Here is a 25,764-nt window from a genome sequence, read left to right on the forward strand (position 1 = left end):
AACTAACTTGCCCCAGTGCCAATTGCAGCTTATCGTGTCTTACCCAATCTACACCACTAAGGGTTTGCTACCCAGGGATGAAGTCTTGGCCCTACTGGCAAAACTTCCATTGACAACAGGGTCAGGATGTCATCCCTGGCATCGGGCGACCATCATTAGGAAATGTAGCGACCTCTGCAGGGTCTAGAAATGAAGTTTTCTGACTCTCAGTCCCCCACACCAACCACTAGGCCATTCTGCCTTCCAAAGAGGCAGCCTCTATCCCAGAGTGTTTACAATCTACCTTTACACAAGTTGCAAAGAATACGGGCAATACAATAGCAAAGCAACAGCAGCAGCATATTCTGTCATTAACTTTCAAACTGGGCTGTCTTGTGTTATATGGTAAATTTCAAAGACATGAAAGAAGCAATTTTTACCTCTAAGGCTGCAGCCATTGGCTGGGTCAATTTCTCTCCCATCTATTTTGAATACCCAGCGTCCAGGGACATTTACATTGGTTGTATCTTCAATATTGATTATCTCTGGGGTTCTGGACCCAGGAATGCTAAAATAATTGGTGCTGTTTCCACCGTTGAATCCTGCCTGGAACACAGAAAGAGCAAAATTCACCTGAAAACACAGAGACCACCCTTCCCTTAAGTCTGTTCTGTCTCATATTTCTTGCCATCACTGATGTTAATAACCCTGATTTGTCTGTAAATTTTGCAGTCGATTATCTTGTGTTCACCTCCCCTCTCACATAAGATCACATAAGATCCCAGTGGCAGCTACAGCAACTCTGTACATAGAAAAATCACACTGGGAAACTAATTGGAACTGATTAATTTTTTTTTAACCTAGACCTTTTTTTTTTTTATTACCATATTTTAAATACAAAAAAAGCTATTTGGCCAAAAGGAAATCTTTCGTTCGCGGTTGTTTTATTTGTCTGCTTGTTTTTGACACAAAAATTGAAAATTATTTTTTGTTTTGTTTTTTCAAAAACAAACATTTTCAGTAAAAATCCTGTTGTTTTCAATTTTCAGAAACAAAACAAAACTTACTTTTTCTTTTTGATTTTCAATGCGAAGCCAAACAATTTTTGGAAGGAAGGAAGGAGAGAAAATGGAAAGGAAAAGGGCGTGCGAGTGGATGGATGGAGATGAATGGATGAGAGGTTTTTTAATTAAAAAAATGTTTCTTTTCAGCCAGCTCTCAATTTCACGTATTTTTAGCTACCTTTACAATGTTAGGTGTTTAACTTTTATCAAAAGGAGTAAAACACACAGTTGCCTTCTGCTCTTCATTTCATATCCCTCCTCTTTCCCCTTCAGACTGGGAAGAAGAAAACAAACCAGCACCACATGACCAGCCAGGTCTCCTCCGTTCATCATCAAGTGCCCTGTGAACCAAATGATCTACAGACCCTGGAGGGATCCTCTCTGGGGAGTGAACCCGAGATCTCTGGATCTAAAAGCATGAACCTCGTGCGCTTAAGCTAAACGACCTGGTCTAGCCACTAGAAGACAAAAGCCATGCTGTGTTAAGGCGGGTCACGTCTTCACTAGATCATATTTCTCTGCTGACGCTGTCAGAACAAGGACAGGTTGGAGGTTAGAGCACAAACAAAGATGATTGTGAAGATGCACAGCAGGAGCCTTACCTGGGCCATCACTCCACCGAGTCCAGTTAAAGGATCTCCCCCACTTGCTGTTCCAGTGGTCCACAGGATTTCTTCATAATTAAACATTGCAAACGTGGACACCCCATCTGAAATCAGGAGAGCTTGAAAGGTGTTCACCTGTTTAAAACAGAGACAGGCAAATTCACAAAGTGAGATCGCCCTTCCCACATCTTTTGCGCCATTTTTCTGCGCTGCCTTCTTCTGCATCAATCTCATATGAAATGCAATAGGGAAGATTAATAATTAAACAGCAAAAGCTAAGTGTTGTATAGGATGCCACCCAACAGCTGATTCAATCCCCCTTAACTGCATCCATAGCTTTCCAAAGCGTGATTCCATCTGGGACACCATGGGAGACAGATTAAATCTGTGATCTATTTTAGCACCGATAGATGGCAGCATGAGAGCAAGCCCTGAGAAAGCAATCAGCTGGGCTTGGATTGCTACAACCTGTTATTTTAGCGTTCTTCTATTCATCACAGTGTTATCTTACTGGGTTACTTTCCCCATTTGGATGCTATAATAATGTTAACAATGGCTTCTATAAACAGTCAAAGTGTATTGTTCCCAAGGAAATCTTGCTTTCCCAAGCTGCAGGAATCCCAGATCAAACTGCAAACATTTATTTCAGGTTTCAGAGTAGCAGCCGTGTTAGTCTGTATTCGCAAAAAGAAAAGGAGTACTTGTGGCACCTTAGAGACTAACAAATTCACGAAAGCTTATGCTCTAATAAATTTGTTAGTCTCTAAGGTGCCACAAGTACTCCTTTTCTTTTTGCAAACATTTATTGACAACTTTCACATTGTTTTTAAACAATTCTTCAATTTTTAACTATAAATACTTCAGATAAATTCATTCAGCAACAAGCCAGCACCCCATGCTAGGAGGTACATTGTCATCTTCTAAAGAGGACATAAAAGAGCTCTTGACCATAGAATCCCAGAGCATTGTCCATAAAGCCCTATCCTACCTGGGTCCACATGAGCTAATTATCTTCCAGCTAATCCTGGAAATCCAGTTGCAGGATCTGCCCCTAAGAGCACACTGGCAAATTCCACCTGAAATAATTCAACCTTACCCATCTAAATTCCACCTGCATTTCCAACTGGATATGGTATCCTTCACTTCCTGTCCTAAACCATTCTACTTTGGTCACTCTATGCTGATTAACAGTCATGCTTTCCTCCCAAGAGTTGGCTGCATTTCAGTGGTGGGTGAAATTAACCATGTATGTTCCCTCACTTATTTTACAGGGATAGTGTGTGTCTAATTAACCAAGGTCTGGAAAAGTGATTTGAGATCTTTGCATGAGAAGTGGCTAAAGTAGTGCACCATATCATCAGGTAACGTTAAAAAGTCCAGATGACTCATGAAAACATACTGAGTCATCCAGAACCAGAGCCTCAGCTGATGTGAGCTGATAGAGCTCCACTGAAATCTAGGTAGCTATGCCAGTTTACACTAGCAGAGGATCTGGCTCACTGTAAAAGGGACCATGTCAAAGTGATATTGGTTTTGTAGAGACTTCTGATAGTCAATTCATGCCATTTTTATTTTTTGTTTAAAGTAAATCCATTGTTTTGATCATCATTTTAAAAAGAAGTCAGAGGCCTACATTCATTTCAGTTTATTATTAATTATTATTATTATTATTATTTGTGTAGTGATAGCTTCCAGCAGCCCCAGTAATAGACCAGGACCCCACCATGCTAGGCACTGTACAAGGAGAGAACCCAAAGGTGGTTTCTGCCCCAAAGAGTTTAAAGTCTAATTATAAGACAAAAGGCAACAGATGGTTGCAGACAGACTGATGGAGGAATACAAGGAAACAGTGAGACAGCATTGGTCAGCACAATAGGCTGTGGTATCAGAACACCAGTGGCCTAACCACTGTCATGAGTTTTGTAGGCATCACAACAATGGAGAGCTTGAAGAAGGATAACGAGGTAGCTTTGCAGATGTGAATGGAGAGCTCCTCCCAGCCGGGAAGGGCAGAATGGGAGACTGCATGAAAATTTAACAAGTGTATGATGGAGGCTGGCACTATTGGCCAATCGGTGGTGGGAGTCGACATTTCGATAGTGAATGAGAGATGACAGGTAGGCTGGGGATATACCTGGAATGGTGCTGAAGATGAAGACAAACACTTTGTGTTTGATATGATGGAGAAGGTCAAGCTACTGTCTTTAATGGCATTAGATCAGGGATAAAGCATGCCCAATAAATCTGAAAACCCACTCCAGAGTAGGAAAGAAATACTTTTCTAACTTAAACTGACATTTTTACTGATTTTTTTTTATATACTGACAGTCAATTTTTTTTAACCCAGCCAGTATATTTCCTGGTCTTTGCAACTCAATTTCCAATACTGCAAGGTATGAAACTTAAAATGCATAAAATCTATAGCCTGCAGTGCCTGTAGGAATGCAAAAAGAAAAGGAAAGGAAAAGGAAAGGAGTACTTGTGGCACCTTAGAGACTAACAAATTTATTAGAGCATAAGCTTTCCTGAGCTACAGCTCACTTCATCGGATGTAGGAATGCAGAACATGATGGGGAAAAAATCTTCCTCTCAGGATGTGATTTTCCCCTAAGTGCAGCCAGCTCCATAAAAGTGATATTCACCCCAGTGAATCATGAGCAGGCATGATCCAAAGCCCACTGAAGTCAATGAAAAGATCCCATTGACATCAAAGGACATTAGATCAGGACCTTAAGGTGTAGGTCTGCCTTAAAAGGGTTTACATAAAAATAGCACCTTTTTACCCAACCAGTTTACTCCCACTGGGTCCAATTGTGCCTCCAGGGAAATCAGTGTTAATGTTCCAATTGATGTCAATGATTTGTGGGAGGTCATTGTCACGCTCTACCTGGCCTTGGTGAGACCTCTGCTGGCGTACTGTGTCTTCTTGTGGGTGTCACCCTTTCAGACAGACATAGACAAATTGGAGGGAATCCAAAGGAGAGCAACAAAAACAATCACAGCTTTAGAAAATCTGACCTATGAGGAAAGGTTAAGAAAGATGGGCCTGTTGAGTCTTGAGAAAAGAAGACTGGGGAGTGGAGGGGTGGTCTGATAGTCTTCAAATATCACAAGGGCTGCTATGAAAGGGGATCAATTGTTCTCCATGCCTACTGGAAGTAGGACAACACGTAATCGGCATAATCTGCAGCAAGGGAGATTTAGGTTAGATAGGAGGAAAATAATTCTACCTATAAGGATAGTTAAGCACTGGATCAGGTTCCCTAGGGAGGTTGTGGAATCCCCATCATTTTAAGAACAGGTTAGACAAATACTTGTCGGGATGTTCTAGGTTTACTTGGTCCTGCCGAGGGGCTGAACTAGTTGACCTCTATGTTCAAGCTCTACATTTCCGTGATACAGGCTTGGCTCCCTGTGAGAATTCAGAGCCAGATCTGCTGGCTTTTGAGACAAAAATGAAGCTGCGACCTTGACAGCTGATCACAGAGGGTGAAGGGTGCACTTGTCTGGAGCTCCACTCACGTCAATGGGGCTCTGAGGGCTGCAGGAGTCCACCCCTGCAAAGCCAGCAGAGCTAAGAGAGCGTGAGCTGGGCCCCATTCATTTCATACATTCTACACAGATGAGGAGGGCTGCTCCTGCGGCCTGTGACTCAAAAGATCTGGATCCAATTCTCAGCTGTGTCGCAGACTCCCTATGTGACCTTCAGCAAATCGCTGCAGAACTTCCCGCTTCTGCCAAGTGGGGATTAACAATCCTTCCTTTCTCCTACCCCTTGTCTGTCCTGTCTATATAGATTATAAACTCTGATGCGGAGGCTGGCTCTTACTAGTGATATGTACAGCACCTAGCACTTGGGGCCCTGATTTTGGCTGAGGCCTCCATGCTATTACTAAAATAATAAAACTAAAGTTCTAGTCAGTTAAACCTGTGCAAACCCACCAAAGATGAGGGCACACAGACATCGCTGAGGTCCAATGTGGCCAGCAGAACCCTTATAATCGGAAATGATGTACCCAGACAGAAAGTTCCCCGTTTGAATCTCAGGACTGAAGTTTGCAGCACTAACTGGCAGGAAAAATCTCTTGCCAATTGAGCATACTTGATCCAGAATCACAATAACCACGGAATTCCAGATAAAGTTGGGTGAAAAACTGGTTTTTCGATTCACTGGCAATCCTGAAAATTACCTCCAGCTGCCCCCCCGCCCCCAATTTTTTATTTCAGTTCAGTCGGAAACCATGATTTTTCAAAATTTTTCATGAATCAAAAAAAGGGGGGGGAGTAATTTTTGGCTTGAACAAAAAAACAGTGCATTGAAAGGGAACAAAATGTTTTGACTGCAATATTTTCAAACTTTTTTTTTTTTTTTAACAAAATGGAACAAAATTTCAAAACAAAACATCATTCTGAACCAAAATCGAAAGGTTTCATTTTGAAAATGTTGAAAGGAAACAATTCAATTGTGGGGTGGATATGGGGGCTGAAGACAGGTGTTGACCAAAATAATTCAGCAAAATGAACACAAATTCTCAAAGCGTTTCAGTGCCTCCAAATCTGCATTTTTGGCTGAAAAAGTTTTCAGCTGAAAATTTTGGCCTGTCCCTAATCCCTGATGCCATTTTTACTGAGTCACTCTTCAAACCAGGCATTAAGAAGGTTTTGCACAGGTTTTCTGCATTGGGGTGTATTTGACCTTCAAAAGTAGCATATTCTATTTTACATGTAAATCAAACGCATTCTCTGATATTGTACAGGAAGGATGCTATATACCAAAATAAATTGCATTGTGTGCAATTTTCCCAGCAATACAGGGATCTCAGTACTGCTTCTGGCTCAAAACACTTTGGAACTGTGTGTCAATGAGATTGGAAAAATGCATTAAATTTCAAACAACCCTAACAAATGGAAAAGAACAGGGCTCTTTGTCATAGCTGACTTCTTAAGAGATCAGACTCTTTTGTGTTTATGGAATTAAAGAACAGCTAATCCAGCCAAATCACTGGCAGGGCTTTATGACCAATTATGATAAATCTTTTGCTGCACTGATCGTCATTGTGATAATGCTGCCAATAATCTTTTTGATTTCCTACATCTATTTGGGATTTCAAAGCAGCTGTTCGACTCGTATTCCTGAAACATCCTGACTGCTCGCTCTGATTAACATGGCTTAGAAATAAATGCAGCCATGGTCACAATAAAAACCCATAAGGTCATTTGTGGCCCCAAAAAGGACCCCATTCTCTGTCCCCAGTCACAGGTTTTTAAGAGAGCAGATTTCAGCCAAAGATTAATTTATTGTGGCTTCCTGAATATGAGAGTTTTCTTAAGAAGCAGCTTCACTTCTGGAGCCCGTTAGGGAGAAGAGAACTTGCTTTGCCTAATTTTGAATCCAATGTGGCCTTGGACGTTTGATTCTAGCTGAAAAATCATTTGGCTCACATTTAACTCAGAGTGGACGTGAGTGGGGTAGGAGCAGGGAGAGGGGGAGAGAGAGATTACAGAATCCAGTGAGGGGAAAAATAAGATGGACAATGGAGCAGTGAGTGGGAGAAAAAATTAGAATGAAAAGCTAAAGTCCCCCATCCTTCCTGCCCTCACAAGCCATTTGTTTCTTTCAGCCCCTGTTGTACTTTGTCTTTTATTTGCCCTAGAGAATCCACTGTGCTAGGTGCTGTATAGTCATTGAGTAAAATTACCAAAGAATTTACAACCCTATGCCTTGATCCTGCAACGCTCTCCATGTACACAGACTTTTCCTCCTACTCAGAGCCCCAGTGAAGTCAAAGAGGGCCCACCCATGCAGATCACATCTCGGAAGTAGGATATAAAGTTATAAATTCTTTGGGGCAGGGCCTATACTAAATGCCTGGCATTACGGGGACACTACTGTAATAAAAACATCTGTAGGCTCACCTGACGCAAACGCTCACATTCAAGATACTGCGCAGGGCTCTTGCTTGTGCCAGGGCAGCTGTTGGGAGGTGGTTCTATACAGAACACAGCACTGAATACTACTGTTATGTTCATGGCACACACACAAAGATAAAAACATATATACTGTGCCTGGAAGGTTGCAGGGTAATGCTATTTTATTTCTTAGACTCCAGAACCCTAACACACAACAACCCAAAACCAGCAAGAGACAAAGCAGGCTGCTCCCTTATACAAGGAATCACAATTCACCCCACCTTGTTCTAAGCTGTCTGCCTGCTGACTGACTCTGATCACAGGCTTCCCTACAAAGCTCCCTAGCCTGAAAGCAAGTTCAGGAAACCACTTACAAATGAAAGTGACAGCCAACAATTCCAATGCAGTTTTCAAATACTCCACACTTACAACTAGAAAAACTTGTCTTGAAATTGAATCATACTTTGGAAAAACTAAAGGACAGGGGATTAGAGAGTCTCTGAGAGTTTCACAGCCCCTTAATGGGAACAAATGTATCCTGTCCCTATTTAAAGAAAAAGCCCTGAATCAGTCTTCCATTAATAAATATTTGGCCCTTCTTTATAAAGTGTGCAGAATCCAACCTCTGAAGCACCTTGCAAAGCAGTTAAGTATGATCTCCATTTTACAGATGGGGAAACTGAGGTACAGAGAAGCTCAAGGGACTTGATCAAGGCCACACAGCAAGGCATGGATAAGAAAATAGACTCCACTCTCATATCTAATCAGTATATAATAATAACAATTAGCTGTTACTGTAATACGAATAAAGTCCTCAAAAGAGACTGGAGCCCCACTGAGCTAGCTACTGTACAAACACATGGTAAAAAGAAAAGGCGTACTTGTGGCACCTTAGAGACTAACAAATTTATTTGAGCATAAGCTTTCATGAGCTACAGCTCACTTCATCGGCTGCATCACGAAAGCTTATGCTCAAATAAATTTGTTAGTCTCTAAGGTGCCACAAGTACGCCTTTTCTTTTTGCGAATACAGACTAACACGGCTGCTACTTTGAAACACATGGTAAGAGACAATTAATCTTTCCTCTGATGAGTTCACATAACTAGATAAGACAGACTAAGGGTGGGAGAAAGGAAGGATTATTATCCTAATTTTACCAATGGGGACTTGAGGGCCAGAGAGATTAAGTGACTTGCCCAAGGTCATCCAGGAAGTCAGTGGCAGAGCTGGGAATTGAACCCAGGTCTCTTGAGTCCTACTTCATCCATCTGCCCATTAACTTAGGCCACATCTACAAGAGGAGTGCTTTACCAGTGTAGGAATGCCTGAATACCACCCCAGCATAGCATGCCTGGTGTGGACAGGTTTTATTATCAGTATAGTGAAACCACTCCCGCCAAGAGAAAGAAGCTGTCATGGTAGATGTTATACAGTATAACTGCACCTCCACTAGGGGTTTCTGATGGCACTGCTCTGTCGGTCAGGATCACACCCCTTCAAACTCCAGACCAACATCACTACGCTAAGGTCTATAGCATGTAGACCTGACAGCCGCCATTGCTGCTTCAGAAAACAACACCTTTCTAATGTCATCACACAAGTCAAGAGATTGAAACGTTTGCCCTTACAGGGGTCGTGCTGCTGCCTCCGTAGAAGGTGACCTCCTCCCAGGTGACAACAAAAAGCCAGACGGCCGAGAAAGAGGGCAAGTTTTTGAAGTACTTCCTGATGTCTTTAGAGACTTTCTTCAGCAGGGCGGGGTCCATGGTCTCCCTGTAGTAGATTTCTCCTCGGATTCCATTGTGAACGTCTGCCCAAAATGGAGCAATAAAGGCCCGGCCATCTGCAAGGGGGAAAGGCTCTGGGGTGAACTGGCTGACTAGCACATTGAAAGAAATCACGCCATTGTTGTTGACCTAGAAAAAGAGGAGAACGGTTTGATTTAAGCCAATCAAAGCCTTGGCTGCAAGCGGAGAAAAGTCATCTTAAAATTATACCTGTGCTGATGGCGTTTTTGGTGAAGGCTGGTTTATGCAATTATGTGATGGAAATAGGCCTATCCATCTAGGTACTTCTATGTCTCTCATCGCTCTAGCGAGCAAGGCCTGCGCTATGAAAGATCTTAAGCTGGGGCTAGGAAGACAGAGATCAGGAACTGCAGAGGGTACAACCCCACATAGATCAAACTGTGAAGGTTACTCAGCCACAACAGTTCTTTGAGATGAGCCCCTCTGGATCCACATCATAGGAGAATTATTTACCAGGGTGATTTTGTGACCGACATAACTGGCACCAGGTCACTGAGTGTGTTCAGATTAATCAAGTCCTTAGCAAGCAGTTCTGCAGAATCCTTGGTACTGGACTCATTTGACCCAAACACTTCCAGGGAGCTCAATATCTGTTATGTTAAGCACAAACCTGTCAGTGCCAGGCCTTCAGCACTACACTGGGGACACTGGTGTCAGAGAACCATAGAATCATAGAATATCAGGGTTGGAAGGGACCTCAGAAGGTCATCTAGTCCAACCTCCTGCTCAAAGCAGGACCAACACCAACTAAATCATCCCAGCCAGGGTTTTGTCAAGCCGGGCCTTAAAAACCTCTAAAGATGGAAATTCCACCACCTCCCTAGGTAACCCATTCCAGTGCTTCACCACCCTCCTAGTGAAATAGTGTTGCCTAATATCCAACCTAGACCTCCCCCACCGCAACTTGAGACCATTGCTCTTGTTCTGTCATCTGCCATCACTGATAACAGCCTAGCTCCATCCTCTTTGGAATCCCCCTTCAGGTAGGTGAAGGCTGCTATCAAATCCCCCCTCACTCTTCTCTTCTGCGACTAAATAACCCCAGTTCCATCAGCTTCTCCTTGTAAATCATGTGACCCCGGCCCACATGCTGGGCACCAGACAATGGCAGCAAGTGGTTCTACTACAAGTGGGAATAGGCAAAGGCCACCTGAAATAAAAACTGAGATTATTATCCCGAGCCTCCAGGAAATGACTGTATCGTGCACACGCTATGCATATATCACTGACACTGGGAGAGCATGGGTCTTTATCCCCCTTGGAATGGCTGGTGCACCAAGGTCCCACGTTCAAATCCCGCTGTTGTGCCAGACAGGGTTGGCCTGGGCTGGGCTCAGCCCAATAGCTGAATGGAAAATCCCTGAATCTGAGATCGGGATCAAATTTTGCTGACTCGGTCCCATCTTGAACACAGTTTTGATGCAGCAAAGTTAACCCTTTCTTAGCGCAGCCTGGCAGGTATCCTTCTCCCATGCCTGGCTTCCTGTGATGCCAATGGGAAGCAGCAAGACCAGCCCAGAACTTTCTCAGGCACCCACCAGAGAGTGGAAGAAATCCTTTCCCCCCCCGCAGCTCTGTATGTTCTTGTTTCTTGTCATGCAAATGGAATAATGCTCATGGCGTCAAGGCCTTAGCTTTGGCATTTAATCACCTGCAAAGGTAATTTATTGCCTTTTATACTCCTTTCCTGTGAACATTAGCCCATTAAGTACACCTTTGACTTTTTTAATCATAAAACCTATCAGTTCATGAAATCTAAGAACTTGTCAGGTAGGTACTAATAAATCTTCCATGTCTTGAACACTGGGAGAGTGTGCTTCAAATGCAGCTACTAATGAGGGGGAAACGAGTAAAAAAGCAGTGTCTGCCCCAGAGTTGCTCCTCTACTTACATAAATGCTCCTGTATGGGATTCCAAAAAAGATGAACGGGATGGACAGCTTAATCTCAGAGGAGCTTCCATCATCCACTTTGGGGGTTTTCGTATCATTCTGCCAGAACGGATACAAAATCTCCATGGACTGAGCTGGAAGAGGACAGTATAATTATATAATGATATAAGGACTGGTCCTGTTCCCACTGACTGCAATGGTACAGGATCAGACCCATAGCATCACACCTCCTGATGCTCTTTACATACTTTGTACTTCACCCACTACTGAAATGCAGCCACCTCTGGGGTGGAGAATGGCAGCTGGTTAATAACATGCCCCAGTACTATGCAAGAGTTTAGAAGAGGGGATGAAAAGAATAGTCTCTACAACTGCAGCTGCAGGAGGGATTTTGTATTGGTGGAATGTCGCTACCCAAACTGGAATTTGGCCAGGCATAAGATTTGATGTCACTTCCCTTGTATAAAAAGCTACAGGATCCTTCATGACCCCCAAACGGTCAAGGCCTCTATTTTACATCGTATTTAGCATCTTCAGCAGGACAGCGTCTCCTAACATAATAGCTGGGGCATTAGTTCAGTGCTATCTCAGAGGGAAGAACAATAAGGAGGAGGGTCCAGTGGTTAGGATGCTAACCTGTGACTCAGGAGACCCAGGGTAATTCTCTGCTTCTCCCCAGACTTCGTTTGTGATCTTGGACAAGTTATTTAGCCTCTCTAGGCCTCAGTTTCTCACGTGTAAGATGGGGTTAACAGTACCGCCCTGCCTCACAGGTGTGTAGGGATAAATACATGAAAGATCTGATATCACAGTAAAGGGGACCAGAAACATACCTAAGATAGATAGATGGATGGATAATGACATCTGCTGAATTAACACTCCTTCCTGTAGCACTCTGCCTTTTTCTTTGAACTCTTCCATTCACATAACAACCGGGCCTGGCCTTGTTTAGCTTATGAGAGGATATTAGGGGAAAGCCTGAGCTGCTATTGCTAGGACAGTTTAATCAAAAATTTCCCACTGAAATCAGGTTTTCCATTAAATTAAACATTGCACAGAAAGTAGCTTCTTTCCCCCTACATCTTTTGACAGAAAAAATTAAAAATCAGTTTTCAGCCACAGATTTTTTGTCGAAAAAGTTGAAATTTTCCACTGAAAATTTTGACAAAAACTAAACATGCTCAGTGAATTTTTCCACAGGGAACAAAACCCCATTTCCCACCTGCTCTAATTGCTAGGTCTACAATCGCGGATTATGCCTCTATAGAAAGAGCTATGCAGCCAATCCTGTGCCACTCGGAGACATCTGTTATAACATAATTCTCCATTTATTTAGCCCTATGAGGTGATCTACCACAGAGGGAACACACATTTCCTTAGCTAGAAAAGAAATGGACTGTCCTCATTATATTCAATCAATGCTGACCCAAAGAGCTAGGCTCAAAACAATTCCATCTGTTTAAGTTGATTCAGGACATTCTTTTATCTTCTAGGTCCTAACCTGCAATTTCAGAGGCTGCTAGCTGACGGGTGATTGCTCTGAGCCTGGGTTTTAAAGATGCATTGGGTTTTCTTCCCATTCCGTGCAAGTATAAGCTGTTCGGTTGTTGTAACATTTCAGATGTCCTTCACTAAAATCTCGTTTATAATAGGGACAAGGGAAGCTGACCCTTTTATGAAGGTTCTAACGGATACAGCTTTCTAGCTCAAAAGAAAAATACCTGAACTGAAAGTCAAAAAAAGGGCTTTTTTAAAAAGTGTGTGTGTGTGTGTGTATATTAATTTCCATGCTGGAGAGAGTTTAAGTGGTGTGTGACAGAATCCTGAATGCATGACTACACTTATATACATATTTTGTAAGGGCTATGGCAAATATCCTGTTGCCAGGTAGTAAAATAAGTCATTTCACAGCTGTAATGTATCCAGCAGGCTATTACATCTGAGGTCCAGCTATAAATTATAGCTTTTTTTTTTTAAATAATGTGATACTCAGCACAACCTTTTAAGCAATCACTTTTTAAGCACTAGCACTGGAGTCTAACTCTGCATGTATAGCCTCTCCTATCCAAGTATCCCAACAGGCTTGGCTAGCAAAGGAATCTAGCCTTAATGCCCTGAGCTTCAGGCAGATTATTATCCTCATTTTGCAGGTGGGGAAACTGAAGCACAGTGGTTAAATTATTTGCCTGTAGCCACACAAGTGAAACAGCAGGCATCAGTAACAAGATCTCAAGCCACATAGACCTAAACCTTAACCACTAGACCAGGATATCTCCCGCAAACAAATTAAATCAGTCATGTAATATGAATATGCTGAGTTAGCATGACAAAAAAAACACAAAAACAAACGCATCTACCCACAACTGGCCCCATTCCACTGTTCTTGACCCTCTTGAAATCAAATTTAAATTAAAAAAAAAAAGAAAGCAACAAGAAATCTTCTGGAGATTTTCCTGTCCCTTTTACAAAACCACACAAGGGAAAAAAAAAACAAAAAAACAAACACATGGATGGAAGTTTTGTAGAGTGAATGATCTTAATAAATGTTTCCTCAAAGCTATATAAACCACAGGGAATATCAATGAGGATACACCTAAGACTTGGAATTTGGATGACTCCACAAACAGAGCTGGAGCTCTAACAAAAGTAAATTAGCACACAGTGTTTGGTAGCTTGACTTCCCCGCAGACTCTTTCTACCCACCCGCCTTTCATTCTACATAAGTTTGTTTGGCAGGTGAACTGTCAAAACTCTAGAAATGTTTTAAAGTGCTGCTTTCATGACAATTGTGATAGCATCCCATACTCCTGAATTCTGCATGAAGAATGTGCAGAGACTCTTTAGTCTGTTGATTATTTTGACTTCATATTTGAAACCGAAAGGGCAAGATGTAAATTGGCCTAGCTCCATTAATTTCAGTGGAACTATGACAATTGATATGAGTTGAGGATCTGTCCCTTGCTGTGAATAAATGCCAGCGCTGCAAAATTATCATGTATATTTACCAGGCAAGGCACAAAAATCTACTTGTTTGCCCTTTGCTATTATGATTTAAAAATAAATTACCCTACTATTGTACTTGCTCTCAGACAAGTATCTGAGTAGAATTTTGCAAGGCTTTCTATGCACATGAAGTTTGCATGTAGCAAATTTCTGAGGCAAGCGCTTTCCTATTGTAAATGTAGAGTATCAGTATCCGAGGACCAAAAGTCAGAAATACTAACCTTGCTGCCATACAATCATGAACACAAAGGCCACCCAGGTTCTAATGAGTGACGGATAATTCATCCTAAAAGGAAGAAGAAAAAAAAGAGCAACTAATCATCAATCCAAAACCAGATCTGCTAAGCAAATCTCAGGCTAATGGCTAATAGTGCCTTGAAATTGTGTGATTGCTCCAGAGATGCAGAAAATTGGGAAATGTAGGTCCTTACCCATGACCTAGCCCAAAAATGACAAGCTAGTTAGGTAATATAATGAAATCACTGATGATAAAACAACTTGCCGTCCAGGTATTCTCAGGGTATATGTACAGCATGATTTCAGGAATCAGAAGTGAACCAGTATGTTGGAATTAATGAATAGCACACAGCTCCCAGTGTGTCTTCAATCCCCCTATTAATCCAACACAGTTCTTTGCTGATCTGCTTCATGTGAAGATATTACTGCAGACTTTAAGATGAATAGCTTTTCATTGTAAGAAAATGAGAGTGAATTATAAACCGTAGTGTGTTTATATAGTTAGAAGACTTCAAATGTTGGTTTAACTAATCCTTTGTACTGGGTGGTAATACAATGATCACTTAACATTCTTGACTGGTGTGAAGGAAGCACAAACATTTACACAGCTTGACAACTTCCTTGCTATACAGAAATTAAACTATATACAGAATGGGGTGGAAATACATTTGGATAAATTAAAGAGAAATTTTGTGTGCTTTTTTAATTTCTTTTATGCTTACTATAATTTGTTATATATTATTAATCAAAGAGGAAGTAGGACTACAGTAGCTGCTTTGATTTCATTACTTTATCATTTCTATTAATTAAACAGAGGGAAAGGGTTTTTATATACCATTTATATAAAACTACAGTGTATACACAATACACACAGTGAGTGAATGAAATATGTATGATCAGATTCAAGTATAAATTACAGTGATATATTTATACAGAGAGAATAATTACACTTCTATATTAAATATATATCTATTCATGCATTATATTACATATACGATTGTACTCCAACATTATAGACATTACATCTCTATATAACAAAATACATCTATAGACCTATTTATATAATGGAGTACACATATATAGCTATATCTATTTCTATATATACAAAAATGTAACATACATATATATATATAGCTAGATACATTGTCTGTATACCTACATATTACTTACACTTGAATCCAATTATAATGATGTTTGAAATAGTGAAACACCATATATAATCAAGTCGAATGACAGTTCCACACTTCTCCAATGCTTCTCAATGTGTCATTGCAATTAGATTGAAAAAATAATCTTGCTTACAGCAAAGTTGTTCTGGAGTGAGAAAAATTAATTTAACTATGAAAGGGTTCCGCTGTATTCCTTACTGTAGAAAAGCAGCAAGTCTCATGCTAGAATTTTATATAGATCTTAAATCTAAGTCACTGTGGATTCATTAATTGAGAACACACACAATGACTAGTGGAGAATATAAATATATTATATTAAAACTTAGAAGATGTTCCTCTGGGGAACATGACAGAAAATAAAAGAAACAATGCTTAATTTAGTATATCCCCTAAAAAAAAAAATATTTTTTTTAAAAAGTATGAAAAAAATACCAACCTGTTTTGCAGAGAAGGGAAGAAATTAAGTCCGAAATTTTAAATTGAATCTTGGTAAACCGGGAGGAAATCTTATGTCAATGAAGAATACATTTCAGTGCTCTTTTACCAATTATTGCTGATGTCTGAAATGATGTCTCAATCCCTTTTGCTCTTTCAATTGAAAATTCAGTTTTTCTCTGTGTTGTTTTAGGGCCAGAATAGTGTTGAGTTGCAATCAAAACTTTTTGCTCTATTAATTAATGGTAAATTAATCTACAGATCAGATTATGGGCTGTAAAAGCGGAGAGGTTTCTTTCTGGTAGAAAAAATCCCTAATCCTTCAGGTAGAGTTAGATGGAAATGTCAGTAAGTTGGAGCTGGATTTGTGGCTGTTCTGATCAGAATCGCTTTTCACTAGGGAAGGAAAAAAACAACCCACAAAAGAAACAAGCCCCTTCCTCCTTTGTGCAAGTGGAAAAAAAGCTTCTATATAGTGTTACAGAATTAGCATTAAACAGCATAGGGATTAAAACACTAAACAAAGTCAGAGCCCTTGAAATGTCCATGAAGTTAATTTTCCATCAAAGTCTTGTTTGAGTTTTCATAAACCAACTTAGTTCAGCTTTGGCCGAGAGGAAAATAAAAGCTATTTAAAGAAAAGTTCTTTCCAAATCTTCTTCAGGAGATTTTATTCTTACTCCTGATCCTACCACCCCTAAGAGGGAGTGGGATTGACCTGGTTTTAAAAATCTAAGGATTTTAGCAAAAATTAGTTAATATTTACATTGCAGCAGGATCTGGAAGCCAAGTATTTCAGCATTTCATTGTGCTAGGTGCAGTATGTGCACCATAAGTGAAGGTCTCTGGCCCAAACTGCTTATAATCAAAGATCCTGATCCATGTCCCCAGTTGAAATCAATGGGACTAAATGGTAGTTAAAAAAAAAAAAATCAGCACATGTGTAAGTGTAGTGCAAGACTGGGGCCAATAAATCAAACAAGCGGGTTGAGTAGGAGGAGTAAAAAGGGAATTTTTTGTTTTATTTTTTTTTTAATAGGAAGATTTAGGTTTCAGTTCCACAAATACGTCCCCATGCGCTTAATTTCATGCATTTGCGTAGCCCCATTGATTTTAGTAGGGCTACTGGTGTGTAAAGCCAAACATGGGAGGAAACATTTGCTGGATCTAGGCCTTCAAGTATGTTACCGACACAAACCTCCTACTTGTAAACCTGATTCCCAGTCTATTGAAGAGAAGAAAGCCCTCAAGGGGGAATATAGGGCTAGAGTCTTCTAATACTACCAGCCATTCAGTGCCTTTGGAGTCATTCCAAAGGCAAAAACAAAACAAAACAAAATAAGCCCATCTCTCTCTCTTCAGAAGGCTCTTCACAGATTACCTGCAAAGGGAAAATAAACCGGGCTTGTACTCCTATATGCTGCTTTATGATGAATACCGAAAATCGGAATGTATCCTTTTCTCCTCTGATTGTTTTATGTTTCAAATTCAGCTTCTGTCTGACTCAGGAAGTTCTATGATGACTAGAGCTGCTTTGATTTTACAGCTTGCCTGACAATTTGGAGTGAACTTTTTATCTTCCAGATTTTGTTTTTTCTTTTGTTCTGCATTGTACCGTGCTGAGCACATTATGGCTAACCAAATAAGTAATATTTTACTTTCCCCACTGAGGCTCAAGACAAGCAAATCATTCAAAAAGGTGGGCTAGAATTTCCAGAGGCTAGTCCTAAAGCAAGTAAGCGAAGGTCAAAATAACCACATAGATGGGAACTGGGTCATATAATTTCCCCAAGTAAGGATTTGAACAAGTCCAAAAAAGGTTTTCTGAAGCTGATGTTGGAGTCTGCTGGAAAGAGGATTTTTCCAGATAGTAATTTCCTCCAGGGAAGATATCACCTGTCTCCCCATTATATCTCCCTTTATTGCTTATTGCAGGACTGCTGGCCTGGCCCAGCCCTGCTACCTTACAATTGCCATCTGCACCTGTAGCCATTCCTCTACTGAGAGCTTTAACTCTCTCTGTGCTGCAGGAGAGGTTCCTGACTCGATTTCAAATCTGGTTGACAATTAAACCTAGACTTAGATCCAGGACTCTCAGAAATTAAAGAACGAAAAAGATCCAGCAGATGGGTTTCCTTCAGCTTTGCCAGTACAGGATTGCTCCCTCCCCACTGTGAGAGTGTGCCATCTATTCTAATTATAAATGGCATGCAATGGGGCTCCGGGAGACTACTCTGCAGGAGATAGATCTCTCTGTCAGGGAACGTTTGCTACTATTCAGATTAAATTTTCCTTTTAATTTCATCTCATTATCCCATTTATCTCTATCACTCCCTTTGAATGGTTATAGACACTTCAGGTTGCTGTATGGGGGTTTCTTCCCAAAGGTTAGTGTGTACCTAAAGATATGTCTGCACTGCAAATTGCGAGCTGTGATTGTCATATAGACACTCTGGAGCTAGCTTTAATCTATCTAGCTCTGGAAATGCAGCAGTGAAGTTACGGCAGAGTGGGCTTCAGCACGGGATAGCTACCTGAGTGATTACCCAGGTGGGCTTGTATAGCAGCGCTAAAGTCCATGCTGCTACGACTTCATTGCTCTGGTACCCAAAGTAGCTCGCTTAATGCTAGTTTGGGTACATCTACGTGAGCTGCAATCGCACCCCATGATTGCAGTATAGACATACCCTCAATCTAGCTGCCAATGCTAGAGAGGACGATTTACTAATTTTGGTACCAGACATAAGAATTTAATTACATGCTCTATACAAGAGAGAAAGACAAAGACAATGAGAGTAATTTTCCCTCACTTCTAGAGAAGGCATGTTAAACCATAGAATAATCTGGATTATGCAATTTAATATGCTCAGATTATTCAGTACAGGTGAGATACAATGTGCTGCATGTTGACCACAGTACACAAAAGGGACTTGGGTGATGCATGGGAAATGGGGGTGATTAAACCTTAACCTCTAGGTTGCTTGTGGACACCTAGGGCTATGTCAGCCTTGTTCTAAAGTTGTTAGCTAATCGTTGGTAGCACGTGTAGTAATAATATTTAGCTCTTTTATGCCATTTTTATCTGCAGATCTCAAAGCCCTTAAAAAGATGATTTACTCCAATTTTATAGATGGGAAAGCTAAGGCACAGAGAGGCAAAGTGACTTGCCCAAGGCCATCTAGCAAACCAGAGGAGCAGACACGAATCAAACCCCAAGCTTCCTGAGTCCCAATCCAGTGCTCTATTGCTGAGCCCCCAGTGCTTCCCAGTGACTGAAATGAGTTGGGGGGTCTCAGCTCAGTCTCTAAAAGACTAGCATCCACTTTAGAAGAAAAAACCCGCACAACCTGTATAATGGTATGAGCCATCTCATTCTACACGAGAAGTTCTTGTCGGATGTAGCACAGGAGGAAGTTGCTTTGTGTCTGAAACAATGGAACAATTCAAGGTCAGCAGGCAAACCAATATGTCCTTGAGAAAGGCTGTTAACAGCCAGAACATTAGACGTGCTGTTTATCTGCCCTAACACTGTCTAGCCCATGTGACTCTCCAGGAGTTGCGCTACATGTTAAAGAAACACTATGGGGTTAAGTCTTTCTTTACCTCCACGCAAACAGCGTGATGTTCCAAACCAAGTCAGAAGCCAAAGAAACAATTTTATACTTTTAAAATCAATTTCACATTCCATTTTTATTTCAAGTATTAGCTCCAAGCTATTTACAAATAGCCAAAAAATATGAAATCCAATAACCTGACCTTAATTTTAGTGCTTCTGTCTTTGCGGATAAAACTCATTTAACTTGAATGGCAGTGTGGTGAGTGGGTTTATTCCCACTTGTGCCACAACTGTAACACCCTAAGGCAATTTTGTTCTGCGGAGAAATAAGTACAGAAGCTTTGAGACTTTGTAAAGCATAGTAAGAATCCTCAATAGAAAATGCTCTATTAGGCCATCGCTATAGTACCTATTGCTGTGATATCCACGATTGTATTAAAGGTATTATCACTAGAGTTTAAGTTAACCTAGGTATATGGGACCAGGCTTTATATTAAAGTAGTAAATTATTTTGCATAGGTGCTTGGAGCTTGGTGGATGCAGGGAGGAAAAAGGGATGAAGAGATAAGAGCTTAAGGGTAGATTTTCCAAAGCACTTAGCCTTGGCCCAAACTCTGCTCTCACTCAAGTCTATGGGAGTGTTATCATTGACTTTAATGGGAGCAGAATTAGGTCAACACTAAAAGCTTTTCAAAATCCAACTCTAAAGCTGTGGGCTCCTGCTGACTTTATACCTGTGCTTAAAATAATGGCATGGGAACACTGAGCACTGACAATTCAAAATCACTTTCAACCAGTCTCAACAAGAGGAATCTTTCAGGAGCAAGACAACGTGCATTAGCTTTTGGAGACACAAACTGCCTTAACAGATATTTATTGCACCAAGGAACTGATGTTCTAACTATCCCAAAGGCAGAGAGGTTAGTATGCATGGGGTAGGGGGTGCAGGAGAAGTTTTGCTATAAGAAACAAATAAGAAAGTTGTCAAGAAACCCGCTGGACACTTTTTGTGTGTGCGCAAAAGTTCAAATAAGTTTATTGAAATGATCAAACCAATTACCTAATCGATGTGCCTTCCTCAGCAAACTCTGCCAATGAACCAAAAGGAGATTTTTGGAACAGGAAGCACATTCCCCCGACTCCAGTACCCAGGAGAGAAACCAGAACACAGGTGAAAAGGGAGACTTGGAGCATATTTTTCTTGCTAAAGATTACAGTTTTATAAATAGTGCTAAGAATAGACCTTCACATTTAAATCATACTCAAAAAAGGAAAAACAAAGGAATTTCCAGTAACTTCAGGAGACAAATCAGTGAGGCAGAAGGTTGAGAAATGGCTGACTACCTTCTCCATATAATGGAGAAGGAGTCTGCTTGAACATCTACAAAAAAAAAACCCAACAGCCAAATTATGATGGCACATGTACTGAGAATACACACCACAGCTTCTGGGATGCTTTGAATTTTCAAATCTGTACACGGACAAAACCAAAAGCATGTCATTTACAATCACAAATGGCAACTGATGGAGGAACAATTTTGTACTTGGAATCTTTAGGGTCCAATCTACTGTGGACAAAGAAACGGGTCACACTGTAGTGCAAAGACTATGGGTATGTCTATACTACATACGTTGACGGAAGGGGTTTTTCCATCAATGTAATTAAGCCACCTGAGAGGCGGTGTTAGGTTGACAGAAGAACTTGTCTGTTGACCTAGCTGCATCTACACTGTTGGTTAGGCCGAAAGGCACTCAGGGTGTGAAATTGTTCACAGCCCTGAGCAATATAGCTAGGTCAATCTAATTTTTAAGTGTAGACCAGGCCTATGATTACGTTTGTTATGGTTCGTTATGATTATGGTTTCCCAAGATCATGCTGTATATTAGGCCTAACTGTCCACCCGGAGTACATACTTAACTCCCATGAGGGTTAATAGCAGTTTCTAACACACACATGGATGCACCTTTTGTTACAACTGTACATCCCATACATTTGCTGTTTTAAGCAATCTAGCTGTACCATCTGGTCACATTGTGGATATTCAAGACGCACACAAATCATAAAGCAAAATGTCACAGCATTTAACCTCATTATACAAAGCTGTGTAATGTTCTGATTTGTAATTCCTGCCTAGTTCCCTGTAAACTAGGTAGTTAAAAAATCCACACTATGTAAAGTAACCAGGGGAAGCTTATGTGCATGAAGTAACATCAATAACAAAACAATAGCTGGCAAAAGTAGCACTTGGTTAAAGGATGCAGGAGGAGCAGGAGGGGTTTTTTGTGTGTTTTTTTTTTTAAATAAAAACATAACTGGACCATTTATTGAACTGGGAATGTCTACAAATACAGAGCATTTCGGCATTCTGGACCACTAGGCATCAACTAGAATTAGGTGAAAATTTCTGCAATTTTATTCCCTTTACAATTTTAGGTTTCCAAAATTCTATGAAATTGCTCACAAGCAACCTCATTTTAAATGGGAATATTGTGCAAAAATAGGACCCAATTTCCAATGGCAATAAAATTGGAAGATGATCAAATTTTGAGCATTTTGAATTTTGTGCAATTCCCGTCCCTGCATTCAAGGGCTGAGCATCTGGATGTGTAAAACATTCTCTTTTTTGGAGTGGCCTTTTTTCTTACCCAGCTGAAGTCTACTGAAATTTTTATACAAAATGCATAACTGGACAGACTGTGAATGGTTCTATAACACTGGCTAGAGACAGCCTGTTCCCCAGAGTGGTGAAACTGCAGTGTATGTGCAGTGGCTTTTGCAAACCTGGGTGGATCATTGATCTGGTTTATATGATAGTGCTAAATCTCATATCTGTGAAGAAGGCGTTATCCTTGTTCACTAAAAACCCTTGTTTTTCTACTCAGTTTTCCCGTTCCTACTAGGTCCATCATAAAAATAACATTTAACTGTTGTTCAGAGCCAACATGGCGACAGCACCAATTTTGTTTCTGGATATAATCAAAACTTTTCACAGGCAAAGAAACTTACAAGCACATAATTGGCCTTTTGTAAGATCCCATCGAATGCTTTAATTTACTTTATTTCCTTCTCTAAAACCAAGATATTTAATTGTGCTAAGACAGTTGGTCAATAATTAGTGTCTCGTTAATACCAGTTACAATGCCATAAATATACCCAAGATAGGTGATTACTGTTCTATAGAATTAGATCAGATATTCCTTTGTATCTGCATCAGTCACATAACCTGCACAAGCTTATGACTGATGGGCAACATACTCATACAGTAGGTCAACAGGAGAAATAAGCTTCTAATATTAAACAACCATATCTTCATAAAACTTTGCTTTATAATAAAATATCTTATTAAACACAACTTCTTCTATGTGTATGTATGTATATATCATACATGTGTTGGCTTGGCGTTCCATTGCAGGGCAGCAAATGGATTTACTGCCCAAATGGGCAGAAAATACATCCTCAGTTATGCTACAGCTTATAAAGCACATTCTGCAACAAGAGTCCTTAAAAGTAAAACTTTATATTACACTGTCACCATTTCATGGTTCTTTATTCTTATTGGATCAAGTCAGGTCATGTGGATTCCATATTAAACATGCAAGCCTTGGTCTGTTTTATATTGCTCATCTTGATGTTCCCAGGAGATCAACTCTTACAGCAGAAGACCAGGCACAAATAATTAACTTATCTTGAATCCTCTTATTTCTACGTTTACTCTAGATGTGGAACCAGTCTCAGCTGAATAGTTCCTGGATACTGAATCTGAAGCGTATGAGATTATATTCCTCCCTGGACAATCCAGGTAAAATATGAAAAGAATACACAACTCCAAGAATATAAAGGAGTTCAGTAACTCAGACAAAAGCGTCATGAGAAAGAAAGTGCATGGGGAGGGAGAGGATGTTAAAGAACTAAGGTCAGAAGTTCATACGTAACTAGAGCCCTGACTACACTGCTTGAAAAACATTTTTTAAAAATGTAGTTGCTTAAAAGTCAGTGTAAAGTCTTCAACTTGTCAAGGTGACAGAGGAACAAAGGAGGGCCCTGTAAAGGGAAACAGCTGTGTGATTTACAAGAGATACATAAAAGGGCTGAGGATTTCACAGCAGGATCATAAGAAAGAGACCCAGCTCTAAAGGAAAAAAGTGCCTATTTAAAATCAGCACACTATGCCCATGGAGAGTTTGGTGGAGGCCATGAGGGAGTGAATCTGAATCGTGAACATCTGCTTTACAATCAATGTAAGTGGTTTCTCATCTACTCACCTTCTACAAACTGATTTAAGTAAAACTGATACCTATCTTAAACAGGGGGTCCACATTAAATTGGTAGGTGAAAAAGTGCTAGATTAGGATAAATTCCTGGAGTAAGAGTAAGAAATAGGATTTTATAATAAGGAATAGGACTCCGTCAGGAGAATGATTTTAGTCTTTCTACTTTCAACACAAACTGTCCAAAGGGCAAGTGCTTGTTAGTGGATCTTGCAGGCAATAGGGAAAGGACATTCAAAGCAACTCCACTATGCTGTTCAGCATACTGTTGTACCATTAATTTGGATTCCCAGTTGACACAAAACCCATCCAAGAACAGCCAGAGTTTTCTGCAAATTAGCATATAAACATATTTGGTGAAAATACTGTTCATTCCAACCTTCGGTAACATAAGACGTGTCATTCAACTACACACAATGCCAGAGGGCTAGTGAAGTTGAATAGTTTGCACAAGATCAGAGTAGACGTGACTACTCTAGAGAGTGAGTTTTGGGAGTAAAATGTATATTTTTTTTATTTGTACATTTTCTCTCTCCCATTTTATTTACTCTTGCAAACCAAGTGTAGTTTAGGATGCTCTGAATACCTGAGTTCTAACTCAAGCTGAATACTGCTTAAAATCCTTTCACTAACCTCAACAACAACAAAAATTTAAAGACATCACTTTGCTGGATAAACAGCAATTCAGCTATTTATACCAGAGTCAAATAACTGGGTGGAAAGTGCCGAGTCCAATCTTTAATGTAACAGAAGTACTGACCAAATTCTGCATTGAGCTCTGACTCCCTTATTGATGGACTGTAATACCCCTCTTAGCTTGAAGAACTGACCATTCATGCTAAATTCACGAGTATACCGGAAGAGTAACAAGAACATCCAGGTATCAGACATCCTGAAACACACACACACACACACACACACACACACTGAAGTCAGTTATCTCCTCTTAAGTTCATTCACATTGGATGATGGCATGTCTCTTGCAGATTTGGGCACACTACCTGGGCTAAGAAGTCAACTGGTATAAAAACAAAACAAAACCTCAACCCATCAACCAACCTAAAAACCCTGCAAAAAGTCTTTTACTCGTGTGTGTTTGTGTGAATGCACAAAGCCAGAAGAGGTTATTTAGATTTGGGCTCCACAAAAAATTTGTCTCCATCCTGAATGCCATAAGAATGTAATGCCCGTGAGTTGTATTTCATCTCCTCGGGACCAAAGGGAACTTCGTGGTCAAAGTAGTAGAGCAACATGTTGCTTGTTGACAAATGCACTACAGTTTTTAATTGTTTCTTTAATTCTGCCACCGTCTGATCTAGACGGATGGATATTTCCTCCACCTTATCTTTGAAGTGAACTTCAACCTTTGCGCTGCTCCGGGGCCGAAGATCCACTACTGCTAAGGGTTCCAGCTTTCCGTATTTTGTTACTAGCTCATGATACCTAGAAAATAAAAAAATAGAAATCTACGTCATACCTGCTCATACAATTGTCACACTGCTCACAAATTACTTGTGCTCTGTAACTATAATACTGACACCTTCGACCTGCAGATCTCCAAGGGGTCTCTGCAGATAAGTTGCAAGGCTCAATTAATTCCTGCGAGTTAAGCATTGTAACCATTTTAGAGATTGGTAAACTGAGGCTCAGAGGGGTTGAAGGATTTGGCCAAGACACAGAGTGATTCAGCAATGGCCAAAAACAAAACCCAGGCATCTTAACAAGTCACCCTGCCCCTCTTTTTAACAACTAAACCACATGACATTCACCAGTTAATCTGCAATCAAGTTAAGAGCCAATCAATTAACTTGAGGTGAAATCTCTAGTGAAGACCATC

The 25,764-nt window shown here is 40.5% G+C and overlaps 1 protein-coding gene across 9 annotated transcripts in view; it reads right to left on the reverse strand.

Moving 5' to 3' along the window:
- Positions 1-25,764, reverse strand: part of LOC119846594 (tubulin-specific chaperone cofactor E-like protein) — a 98,087-nt gene that overhangs the window by 45,695 nt on the left and 26,628 nt on the right. For 2 of the 9 annotated variants that reach the window (XR_006276690.1, XM_043501053.1), the window contains exons 1-8: positions 20,719-22,843; positions 19,450-19,527; positions 15,669-17,483; positions 14,483-14,547; positions 11,259-11,392; positions 9,188-9,475; positions 1,646-1,783; positions 420-585 (exon numbers count right to left, since the gene is read on the reverse strand). Coding sequence is in view for 8 of the 9 variants with exons in the window: in XM_043501053.1 (XP_043356988.1) it covers positions 420-585; positions 1,646-1,783; positions 9,188-9,475; positions 11,259-11,392; positions 14,483-14,547; positions 15,669-15,712 (835 nt within the window). In the remaining variant the exon portion in view is untranslated. Of the gene's footprint in view, positions 1-419; positions 586-1,645; positions 1,784-9,187; positions 9,476-11,258; positions 11,393-14,482; positions 14,548-15,668; positions 19,421-19,449; positions 19,528-20,668; positions 25,371-25,764 lie in introns of those variants that run through there. The other 7 variants (XM_038380424.2, XM_043501056.1, XM_043501055.1 and 4 more) reach the window with 6 other exon arrangements.

This window comes from Dermochelys coriacea, chromosome 22 (genome assembly GCF_009764565.3).
Source record: "Dermochelys coriacea isolate rDerCor1 chromosome 22, rDerCor1.pri.v4, whole genome shotgun sequence".
NCBI lineage: Eukaryota > Metazoa > Chordata > Testudines > Dermochelyidae > Dermochelys > Dermochelys coriacea.